The 13073-nt window shown below is 35.2% G+C and overlaps 1 protein-coding gene across 2 annotated transcripts in view; it reads right to left on the bottom strand.

Moving 5' to 3' along the window:
* SEMA3A (semaphorin 3A) overlaps positions 1-13073 on the bottom strand; it is a 253424-nt gene that overhangs the window by 21440 nt on the left and 218911 nt on the right. For both annotated transcript variants that reach the window (XM_021384444.1, XM_021384445.1), the window contains 5 exons: positions 12694-12836; positions 11537-11651; positions 11368-11437; positions 9720-9864; positions 4717-4936 (listed from right to left, as the gene is read on the bottom strand). In XM_021384444.1, coding sequence (XP_021240119.1) covers positions 4717-4936; positions 9720-9864; positions 11368-11437; positions 11537-11651; positions 12694-12836 — 693 coding nt within the window. The remainder of the gene's footprint in view (positions 1-4716; positions 4937-9719; positions 9865-11367; positions 11438-11536; positions 11652-12693; positions 12837-13073) is intronic.

Here is a 13073-nt window from a genome sequence, read left to right as displayed (position 1 = left end):
AATACTATTCTAGCAGGACCAAAATAGGCAGGACTTAAATACTATTTAAATGACAGTACAAAATGATAGATGTTTCAGTCATTTAATTGAGGAAGGAAATGCACTAAATTTACCCAGCAATGTTTTATTGTCCATTTTGAAGTATGATGTTTGTCATTCTTAAAATGCATGTGAAGATGCTGTCAAAAGGCTTAGTATGGATATAAAAACATCTGGACAAATGTTGTTAGACAGATGAAGCTGTTAGATCTCTTAAGTACATGCGATCTTCCGTGTGTCAAACAAAGTACCTAAGATGTATAAGCCCCTTAAGGCATCTATATTTCTCAGTGACTTTGATACTAGTCTTCACTGAGTGGTAAAAAACAATGCAACTTGTATCTTCAATATCAGAAATAGGAGTGTGCCAGCAGTTTCACACTATATCCATTTACATTCTTGGGGGTTTTGCAATTGCCTTTAATGTGAACAAGGCCAACACTTGAAATTCCAGAGCTACAGCCTCTGGTTTTGTGAAACTGTTTGCAACTTAGGGTCATCTCTGCTTTACTGCTTCTGCATCTGTGATTTATTTATTTGTTTTTATTAACAGAACCTGCAAGGGGAAAGAAAAGAAAAGGATCATTTCTAGGTTGGTACACATCACTGCAGACTTACTGAAATGTAAACAACTCTGCATGTGACTTTTCCTTTTAACCAGTAAAGTGTAGTACCATGTAAATATAGGAATAAACACTAGGGATATTTCATAATTTGTATTCTAGGAAAATATAAAGCATTTTAGAATGGATAAAATACTTGAAATGACAGAACTGTAAAGATCAGCATTCTCAAAATAAAAAAAAAGCACTGAGATACAAAAGCACAACGTCAAAGCGTATTTTATACATATATGTGTACTTCTTGAAACTTCTGATAAAAAAGGATGACAACTGATTGTTTCTAAAACGAAAAATACAGGTAAAATTGAAGCAGATTAAATGGTGTGAAAACGCTTTTTTTTATAAGTTGATTAAAAGCCATGATTTCATGAGAAAGTTCTGATATTTCAGCTTCTTTACAGGAAATTTTGTATTTTCAGAATTTAAATTTTTTTTCCACAAAATATTTCTATCTCTGTTTTCATTCATTCATCACAAATTCATAGTTTCTGTTTTAAAAGGAAAAAAAAAAGGTTCTTTCTTTCTAAAAAAAAAATGCAAAAACACTTTTTATTTAGGCAGCTGAATGTACAAATTAAGCTAGTAAGAGATATGGGATAAGTCGTTTTGGAAGTGGTTTTCATTATGGTTACTGCCACAAATTGAATATATTTAATTCAAGAAACAGGGAGAACACTACAGAGCGAATGCAACATGAACATCAAAACAAGAATGTTAAAGCAACATTTCTACAGCAGATTAATGTAGAACAGATAATTTAACATTAGTTACATTTGTAATATAATGGATGCATTCATTTCCTTAATTATCTTGATAATTTGATGGCTGTGGTTTTGAGGAAAATATATTGTATGGGTAAAAGAGAGAATTGTGCTTTAATACATATAACAGTGTAGTAATTTATCATGGCTGTATGCTGTGTTGGGTTATAGCTGTCCTCAGTCACAGTCCTTCAAATTCCATATTCCAGAAATATAGGTGCATTTAAAAAAAACAATAGCACAACTGAAGTTGTGGACCTGAGTAGGGCACTGAATAGACATGAGTTGTTTCAAAAACGAAGTCTGTGTTTTAAGTGGATACTGCAACAATTACAGGCACTTAACACAAGAGAAAGCCTCTGAGGTTGAAAACAATCTCTACGGCAACTCTGGTAGAGCTGCAGGTACCAAAGTGGAGCTTTATCTCAGTTCCTGATCAAGTTTTACAGAGTAGTGTTTCAAACAATTTCACAGAAATGGAAACAGGCTTCTCCTTTAGGATCAATAGGCTCTACTGAGTAAGATAAGATTACTGTTATTAATTTCCTTTACTGACAGATATATCTTGACTGTGCCAAATGATCCCACACATCAGACACTCAGGATATGCATTAAGTGCATATCTTAAATCCTGTTTTTTTCTGATATAATTTCAAGCATTCTGATATGATTTTATTTCCTTCGTGAAACACGGGAACAATCACGGTGGGAAAGAAACTGTTTGGTTGAAGATTTCACCCACAGGAAAGGAAAATGTGACCACACTGGATGGCTATTAATTATGTTATGCTCAATTATCATCAGTTGTTCAATGAAAAGTAAAATAGAAGTATTTCCTCAACATGCTGAAGTTCAGCAGCATGTGGGAATAATGTAGATTGCTGCCAGAGCGTTGGGAAAATACAAAGAAAATGTATCTAATCTGATGGGACAGACCTGCACAGAAAAACCCAGCCATATCCCAGAGAGCTTAACTCTGTTTTTGCCATAGGTTCAGGTCACCAAATATGAAATTGCACTGTGAGTAGGGTCCCTGCTCCGCTCCCTGGTTTGTTCTTTGCTTGGGGAAGATGTAATATGCACTGATTGTGTATCTGTTTCTGATTTCTTTCCTTTGAGCAGCCAGCTCTGTTCAGCCCAGGGCAATTAAGAAGACGGCCTTACTTCTGCCTTTTTCATTTTGCCCCTGCATGGAAGATGCTTTTTACTCAGTCTGAAAACTGCAGTAGGGTCAGTTTGCTCAGAGCATCCTTTGTACCTCAGCTCTAAGTGTGGGTGTTTTAATGCCCATTCTTGTCCCGTGAGAGTAAAACCTTCTGGAAAAGGAGCAATTTTGATGGACAAAGATGGTAATTCAAGAAGTAATAACACTGTACTCACAAAGCTGTGTTTTTGGTGCTGAAATCTCTTTCGGTAAGTGCAAGTAATAACCTTTCAATATTTTTCTTAGAATTCTTGGATACAAATAGCAGCAGTGTTGGATGGGATCCAGAAGACTCACCACACATCTGAATATTGGTGGTTTAGAGAACTAAGTGCCTAAATTCCCAACTCAGTTAAGAGCTAGATATTGAAGCTTCTTTACAGAGCCTCGCCTGGCTGATTTAGATAAGAACCACCATACATAACTGTCTAAAAGTAATATCTCAGGTTTAAGTAAGTATTCCTGCACTGGCTGAAAACAGACAGGAACTTCTGCATAACTGCTTGTCTTAGTCTAATAGAGGTCTCCACAAAAATACAATGAACCTCTCTCTGCAAGTACTTATCTCTCACTTGCAGAAACCAAGACATCTTTCTTAGACTGAATGCCAGTTCTTTGTGAGATAAATGCCACTTCTTGTGCTCAAGCTGCAGACATAAATCAGCTCCTTATGTTTGTTCAGTGTCTTAGCCTTGATGCTGAAGGGCTTGTTTCCTCATGCCACAGCCAAGGGGAGTATTGCCATTAATATTTTTGTGGTCTGAATCATGTTATAGAAGACTTGTTGAAAGGCACAACACACTGCCAATTGTAGATTGCATTAAACCATTTAGTGTGTGATGGAAAAATATAAGAGTTCTGTAAAATCATATGAAACTACTTTTCAATGTTTTATGCAAGAACATATTGTAACACTGGTATCTTATAACTCAGTTCACAACTTTAAAGAGCTGGAGCTCTTTCTGCAGAGCTGCCCTTCCTGCAATATATGTTCTGAATTGCTACACATGCACCGTGTTTAGTACACAAAGCTTCATCAGATTTCAGTTTTCTCATAATGTATTTCAGACATCAACATGAAAGAGACCTTGAGATTTATTGCGTTGGAAATCTGACCCTAGGTCTAGAGTACCAGAACTGTACATCAGTCAGAAATTGAATTGTTATAAGACAGAGAGCCAGATAGATATTTTTTAGGCCAAAGCTGAAAAGAAACTGTTGGTTTGAGGATTGTTTTGGTTGGAATACATGATGTTAATGTCTAATTATTAGCAATTATGTTCAATAAAAGTTTGAAATAGTTCTATTCAACATAACTGAAACATTAGCCAATTAATGGAAAATTTTCACAGGTGAATAAGCAGATCCACAAAGATGAATCGGCAAAGGTCTTCAGAAGCCACTGAAATTAAGCAAATGCATACCAGCTAATTCCTGACCACTGTTATTTCTCATTATTACCTTTCTGGAAAAACTGTATTCTCTGAGTGCATATTTCTACTTTTGTCAAAGTGCCCAAACTGTATCATTCTACAAGGCTTTGGAAAGGATATCATGTTTCTATTTAAATATCATCTCTTAAAACTCTTTTTATCTGCCAGATATCTGCATCTTAGGTAAAATGATGTATTCTTCTGGCTAAAGAACTGGGCATCTTAAAGCAATAGTTGAAATACTTAAATGGCACACAAGACATTTTTCTTACTTGGAAAATTTCCTCATTCATGTTAATGTTTCTTATGATGTGCTTCAAAATGGGTACCTCAAAAACTCCATTTTAATACTAAATTATAATTAATAAGGCAAGATATTTCTCATAAAATTCCCTAATAACAGCTGTTGGAAAGAGTGGTTTGATCTTACTCCAGCTGGCAATGCTCCTAAAGAATTAAGCTACGCAGGCCACAGCCTGAACCTGTAACAAATGTATTTAACCAAGGCCTCCCCACACACAGTTTTGAGTCTTGCCCCAGATTTTCATGGGTAAACACTGGAACATAATCCAGCGTTCTGTCTTTCAGAATATGAAATTATATCTGATCTATGTCTGGCCTGGAGGACCACCCAGCATAGTTTCATAACTTCTCACCTGTGCCAATGAACATAACATCGTATTGACCATCTTCAGCATCTACTCGATCTACTACTATCTGTGTGAACTGGTAATCTACATCTGTTTTGATCATGATGGGACGGTTGTTGATGGGGAATACTGGATTATACATTGCTGGATGACTTCTTGCAAATGTTATTACTTCATCAGGAAGGTCCTTGGTGGAGTCAAAGCCGCCAAATGTTTTACTGGGACACTGAAAATAAAAAGGAAGTATTTTTCAATTTAAAACTGAAGAATAGGAAGATATTAAAATCCATTTCATGACAATCATTCCAACTTTTTCATTTTATAAGTAAGCATGACAAGGGATCTAATTGTCTCTTGACAGCAGAAGTTAATTTTGCCATTTAAGGTCTGTGATTATTTTTGTTTCATTTTGGATTTAAAACAGTATAGTTAACAGAATGCAAATAAACCTTACACATCATTTACTTTTCCACTATCAAGTGTAAACAGATTTTAACTCATTTACTCATTAGTATTAATCTTTAATTGGCAGAAGGAACACATTCTGAATTTTCTAAAATTGTTCAGTATAAAGCAAGCAATTTTAATATTTGGTTATCTATGCTATAGATAACTAATCATTTTTGTCACTGTTTAGTTTCAAAGTATTCTTTTCTGAAGTTGATGGAAATCATTTCGTCTCTTAGAAATCACACTCTCAAGTTCTGAATTTTAAATTCCTGGTTGTCTCAGCAATTTTGTGTAATCCATGTAGTCCTGATAAAATGGATCCTGCTCTCTCTACAGATATTCTTATTAGAGCAGTTAGTAAAGGCTTTGACTAATCTGACTAAATGTGACATCTACAGTACATGTATCTGTAAATGAGCTACACGCAACTGGGTTCCATTTATCGTAAATGGAGAGCATAGGCTCAATTTATCCCCACCTCGTTTTCCCATGGTAATACTTGAGAATGGTGGCTGATCACCACCATTCATCCCTGTCTCTTCTGTAAAATTTGTAAGTATTTTATGTGTAATTAGAGGTTACTTTGAAGTAACCATTTAATAATGTGTTAGTATTGTTGAAAGGATGAAGAAAATGAGCCACAATTATATTAAATCACTAATTCAAAGATACCCAGCAAACAACTTACTGTCCCCTACTGCTAATCTTTCCACATGTTCATATTTAAGATATATAAGACTCTGAAACCTCATTGACAATGATTATACTCAGCACATGTGCACTTGAAATACAAACAACAGCTCTAGATAGTTTAATATGTTCATATAGGGTACCTTGCAATTAAACTAAAAACCTAGAGGACAACACCCTATTAAACCAGAATCCAGACCTTTCAGATGCTCACCAGAAGAAATCAATTGTCTTTACTATCACCTTGATCCAAATTATTAATAATTAATCAGAAATGAAATTTAAAAAATCAATGTTGTCAAAAAGAGCAGTTGTTATACTCAGCAAAGCAAAGCTTCAAGCATGTACATGTAAATTGTCCCTTTTCGACATATTTAATAGAAAGAAAATTGCAGCATTCTATTCCATTATATGGCATGAAAGGAACACAGGATATTTGATTAACACGTATGGAACAGACTAAGCAGAAAGTAGGTTAGTTATCTATTTTATTTCACCAAAAATTGACCACCTTTTTATTATTATTATATGTTCTTTCTTTCTGCTGAAATATTACTGAAGTATAATTAGATATGCTTTTTATAATCACTGGCCGAACAGTTGCATGTCTGAAAAATTAAGTTTCAAATTCCACACTTCAATTCAAAGTTTGCTTTACATCTTGATTAATATTCTAAATGCAATTCAATGCTAATTACTCAGCTTAATTAGATAATGATTAATTGGATAATATATTGAAAGTGCTCTAAGGATAAAAATCATTACATGAGAACTAAGTATTGTTAACTGCAGCTGGGAAAACAGTGAAAAAAAATCAGTAAATGAATATTCATTTCAATTTTAAATAAAACCAGTTCAGCTGTGTTTCAACTGATTGAATATTTACTTTCTGGCCCACTTTCTAACACAGGATTTCACCAGAAGCAATCTTGACCAATATGTATTTTATGCAGAAAAATCACATAAACCTAACATTAATGTCATTATACTGTATGTTTGAATAAGACTCTAGATTATGAGAGCCAGATTATTGCTTCAGTGCTCTTTTATGAGAATAAATAAAAAAACCCTTGTGTCTTTATATCTAAAGTCTTAAGTACATTATCTACACTGCATATTACTCCCATCACACATAAGGAAACTGGCTGAAATGAAAAAAATATTTCTTTGCTGTAATCCTTCTTTTGCCAATAGAGTGAAATGAACATAATCAATACGTAATTTAGCCTCTTTGTTGTCCAAATTGCTTGCAGAGAAATCTCAGCCCACACAACATCTGAAGAGGAAAGTCATGTCTTATTTATCTTAGAATCATAGAATCATAGAATGGTTTGGGTTGGAAGGGACCTTACAGATCATCTTGTTCCAGCTTTCCTGACACAGGCAAGGACAGCTCCCACTAGACCATGTTGCTCTAAGCCTTATCCAGGCTGGCACTGAACACCTCTAAGGGAGGGGGGCACCCACAATTTACTTATGCTGTGGTGGTCAGAAAACCAGGAGAGACAGAAAAGACATTATCTTTGCTGCTAATGACAAGATTGTTTTTTGATATCAGTGAGTCTAACTAAAATTATTCATAAATACAAATGTCCTGATAAAGGTTGGAGAAATGAGCTTGATCTTGGAATCAACTGAACTCTTGTACTTAGTATCTGTGTCCTGCTTCTGGTTTCAATTACAATATGTCAGGAATTTTGATAAGCTAGAAAAAGTTGACTAGGTTATACCCTAACTGACTTATTAGAAAAACCAACAGAGTAAAGAAAAAGGCACATCTTGGTAAGAACCAGAAGAGTTTTGAGGATAGACTCTTGGCACCACAAAGTAGAGAAAATTTGAGCTTTGTATCTGAAGTGACATAAAAGTAATATAAATTTATGCAAAGATTTGGTACGTATAAAAATCCTCCCTCCTCTACCAAATAATAGCAAAAGATTAAATAGATAAATAACATTCTGTAGAGTTTAAAGGAAAAATCCTGGCAACTTCTTTGTTAAATGTGAAGCTGATGTAGAATTGTTTACAGAGTTTTCTGATTTTCAAAGGAACCTTTAATTTTCTTTTTCTTTACTCATAGTGTGCAAGTCACCAGATGCTGAGGAAGTTTATTGGCACTTGACCTATGAAATTTCTCAGATAATTCAGCACAGTTTAGACAAAGTGAGATCTGTAGCTGAAACACTGTAAGAAGCTCAGGTATTGTTCCTCCCTCCCCTTCACCTTTTTCTTGCAACAGGAAGCTGCAAATCTGACATTTAAAGGAACTTCACAATTCTTTCCTCTCTATTCTCAATAGATCTTCAAAGCCATTGAAAGTAAATTGGATTTTATCACTTTAGGAAAAAAAAAAGAGCTCTGTTCAGTCAGAGACATCTCTCATGTTTAAGTTTTTTTGTCCTACTAATACAAGGGAATGATTTCAGTGACTACAAGAAAGAAAACTCTTTTTCAAAATGGAAGACAACAGGATTAGAATCACTGACAGTGGATTAGTAGGAACTGACGGTCTCAGCCATTCTTTTATTAGCGTCATTTACAGTGTTACTCTAGCAGTACATGATGTGACTGCAGGACTATGCAGAAATTGGGAGTTACATTCACCTTTAGGTAATAAAATTGTTTATAAGGAAATCTCAACATAGCTACATGCTCATGGTGAATCCTAGTATAGATATGTTACAGTGAAATTGTAGTGTGAAATCCATTCTAAGAAATAAAAACTTTCTTATGCTGCAGAACTTAACTTTTAACTCTGGAGAGAATTAGTAACTCCTTTAGCAGAAGAAATGAGGAGGGCTGGGCAATCTGGCTATCAGGGACTTACTGTTCTCTTTCACTTAGGAAGTCATTTTCATTAGTCCAAGTGTATGTATTGTCTAAATGCTGGAAATCAGTTGAAGGATCAGGTTTGAAATAACAATTTTAAAACATACCAGACAAAAAAAGAAGGTAGATTATTTAAAAAAAGAATAGAAATCAAAGCTACTCCTGGATTGTTTTCTGCCCAAACAGAATTTGAGAACAGTTTTTAAGAAATTTTACAGATATATTATTTTTATTTCTACGTATACTTTCACGTATATTATACTTTATCTTTAGCAATAGTATTCCAGAATTTAAATAGGTCAAACTGATTGATAGCAGCTAAGAAGCTATCCCAGTGTATCCCAGTGTATACAGTGAATGCTTCTCTAATAATTGCCCTACCTTTGCAGATCAGTGGCAATTCAGAGGCAGTGAAATATTTCCAGAATGTGATTTCATCAGTTTGGAGTTGTAAATATGTATGCCTTATACACACCAATATTTCAATCGTTCATAAACTATAAATAGAAGCATGTAGAACATAGACTAAAAAGAAATTTCAGTGGAAGTTATGAAATGTTTTTTGTCTCCTAACATCCATTCCAGAAATATGTCTTACTCTACCAAACTGAATATTGAGAACAAGTTAATATTGCTTAATAGCCAGGCAGATGCTGTTTTCTGTTCAGTCTCACGAAGAATGGTTCAGCCAGTATTTGGAAGAAATACAAATTCCAAGGACAGAATAATGCAGAGTAATTTATTACACATTTGACTTTCAGCAAATTTCTGCAGCTATTGCTCAAGCTTATTTTGAAATTAATACAAATGCCAAAATGAAAGCCCAAATGAAACTAGACTGCAGATATTGTGGCTTTGTAACTTGCAAGAAAACCAGTGAATTTTGGACATAGAGGAACTGTTAACTTTCCCTTCTGACACTCTCTGTCATAATCTTTTTCAGTTTTTGCCTTGGTTCTCAGCTCAAGGGCAACGTAATGTGTGAAAATATTTTCCATAGTTTTCTCTTTTTAGATTGCTAGATTGCTTATGGTACTTACAGTTCCTGGCCGTGGATATGGAACTCGCCCTTGGTAGGGAACCCACTGGTAGTTTGGGCCATCTCGGTGGGCATAGGGGCCAAGAAATACCCTCCTCACATCAGTCATGCTGTACATACATACAGCTGATCCCTTGAAGATATTACTAAAAATAAGGGGAGAAGAAATCAAACCGGTTTCTTTAAATTATCAGTCAGATTAATCAATTGGTAAGCTATGAGATAGTAGCTCATTGCTTTCTAATCAGCATGTTCTGATTATCAAAACTCTGACTTGCTCTTGGAACGATTTTAACTCACCTCTTTGTGAAAGTTCAGCATAACTGATATGATCTCCCAGACACTGTGCTAAGCAGATGGCTGCTATTCCAGTATTTAAAAACGTATTGTCCCCACAAGGCCAAAGCCCCGACTAGTGTGGCTGTCCATATCTGACTGAACAGTTCTTTCCTAAAATTCACATTTTCCAATTTTTTTTAGTAGTTGCTTTCATCATTTCAGCAGTACACACTCAAACTTCAGTGTTGTTTCTTACATTGATATTTCTTACAAGAGACAGCAAGTACCTGTAAATCTCCCTTTTCTATGCCTGGTTATCACTGGCAACATTCTTTCTGTTTAGAGACTAAAACTTTTGTCCTTCACAGATAAATGTGGCAACACTCTGTGCTCCCAGTACTGCAAACTTTCCCCAGGCCAAAGCCACAACAAATGAAATTTAGTTCCTGATGAAAGCACAACAAAACCAAAATATTCAAGTCACAGTTTACATGTGATTCAATAACAGAACTTTTGCAAGATTTTTAAACTTTTCAGATTTAAACAATACTTCTTACTAATACCTCCCCAAGTAGTCAGTTTCTCACATCACAGATTTCCTATGCTACCCTTGTCCCAAATAATCTTATTGATGCTTGTGTTATTTTTCCAGGTCTGTGTGGCTACAAATCACAGAATCACTGAATCGTAAGGGTTGGAAGGGACCTCTGAAGATCAAGTCCAACCACTCTGCTAAATCAGGTTCCCTTCAGTAGGTGACACAGGAAAGCATCCAGGCAGGTATCTCCAAAGAAGACGACTCCACAACTTCTCCAGGCAGCTTGTTCCAGTGCTCTGTAACCCTCTAAATAAAGTTTTTCCTCATGTTCCTATGGAATTTCCTGCATTCCAGTTTGTACCTATTGCCCCTTGTCCTGTCACTGGTCAGCACTGAAAAGAGCCACTTGAGTCTCATCCTTTAGATATTCATAAGCATTCCTCCCTCAGCCTTCACGAGACTGAACAACCCCAGGTCTCCCAGCCTTTCCTCACAGGGAGACTCTCCAGGCCCCTACTCAGTTTTGTAGCTCTCCCTCTGGACTCTCACATCTTTCTTGAACTGAGAAGCCCAGTTCTGATCTCCACTATTGAAAGGCACTTCAACAGAAAGAACAGCCTGAGAAACTGGTAGACTTTGTGTTACTTTCTTTGGAGCAATGATGTACATTACTCATAAGAAAAGAAACCTAATTCATTACTTCTTACTGCCATTGACATCACAGTTCAAAGGTTAAGAAGATGTGTTCCTCAAAAACATTTTTAATGAAGGAACCCCGTTAAAACAAGCAGCCATCCAAGTTTCTATGCAAGTAAAATAATACATTCTGTACCTGGAAGTTGTAAACACTCCATACACTATTGGATTTTTAGGGTCTTTTGAGTTCATTAGGAACACGTCCTCTGTAACAATAACAAGAGATGGAAAAGAAAAATGAGCGAAACTCTTTATGAATAATGCCAGAAAAAGTTTTTATATTTAAAGCCATTTCTGACACTTACGTAATTCATCAAAGTGTGTGTCAATGCCATTGGGTCCTGGCACAGAACAAATCAGACGTGCTTTGAGGAAAGTTGTCCATTTGTTAACAAGGCTCCTGTGTCCACCAAAGTCATTCTAAAAACAAATGTATTTTGCATTAATATCTTGTAACAATCTTTGTGTGAAGAATGAATAGAATGCAGAGGAAATATCTTAAATAATTGCAAGTTGCTACCTATAGAAAATGGAGGAAATAATTCAACATTTACATATAAGGCCATTATAATGTCGCCAATGACAGTAATTCTAAATTACTTTTATTCTATAATGTATCACTACATAATTCACAGTATCACTTAATAGTTCCCATTATTTAAAAAATAAATGTTGATAGCAATGGAAAAATACAGGCAACTCCTAGGCTGCCATTGTCTTGCTAAAGGGGTTTTGTATTCTTAATCAAGTTACACAAAAGTAGATATACTACTTGCATGTGAACAAAATAGGTCCCAGCATGGTGGGACCAGTTGCATAGCTGCAGAACTTCTGAGTAGAGGCACATCAAGGACCTCATAATTATGGAGGAAATGATTTTCAAGCATCTATTTCTGGATTTGAGGGATAAACTGAAATTGTGCCTATGGATTAGCATAGAATTTTACTGTGAACATTCTACATGCCAAAGCTACATTTATGAATATTGTTTAGTTTGTAGAAATCTTTTTTAAAGTCTGTCAGAAAATATTTGGACATTTATCAGCATGGATGGATGATTCAATGTGCAATCATTAAGAGTCTTCTGGACTGTCGCCCACTTCTACAGCTAAGTTAAACAGTTATTATGCTAAAACTTCCTTTACTTGTGTTTTAAGGGTCTTCATTAATATGGAAATGGAAAAGTATTAATACTTACTTAAAATTAAATTCTTCAAATATTCTTGGCCTATCTAGAATTATTAGTTTTCCTGTAAAAGATTTTACCTTTTTCAGAAACATTCTGAACCTCAGAAGATGAGCATGATTTTTTTTTTTTTTTAAAACTAAGTGACTGTCAGTCTGGATGATCTCTGCCTCACTGCTGTGTCAGGCATAACACTGAATAGCTTACAGACAAGAAAATGAAGTTAGCAAAACCATTCTCAAAGTGTCCTGTCACACAAAGAAGTCATCATTTTACCTTACAGATCTGCCCTATTCTGGCATGAGTAGCTTTTCCATTGTGCTCTCCATCAATTGCATTTTCACGGAAGAAGAAATAGATTTTGTCATCTTCTGGATTATCGCTTTCAGGTATCAGGTGAGCACTAATAAATCTGGGATCTGAAAGGCAGTGTCATTATGCATGTTATTTTCCAAGAATTAAATCACTTGCCTTCTTTACATGAACTGTGTGACTTTACTTCCCAATAATCAATCTTTGCATTAAATAACAAGTATATCTGAATAAAGTGCATCATTACCTTTAAGAGGTGACAGGTATTTATATTCCTCTTATCTCTAAAACATGGAAAAGTTTGCTACAGACATTTAATGAGCAGACCTTAACCTTATCATTAG

The sequence above is a fragment of the Numida meleagris genome, chromosome 1, assembly GCF_002078875.1.
Source record: "Numida meleagris isolate 19003 breed g44 Domestic line chromosome 1, NumMel1.0, whole genome shotgun sequence".
Lineage (NCBI taxonomy): Eukaryota > Metazoa > Chordata > Aves > Galliformes > Numididae > Numida > Numida meleagris.
The sequence above is the reverse complement of the archived record's forward strand: the minus strand, read 5'-3'. Positions and strand labels throughout refer to the sequence as shown.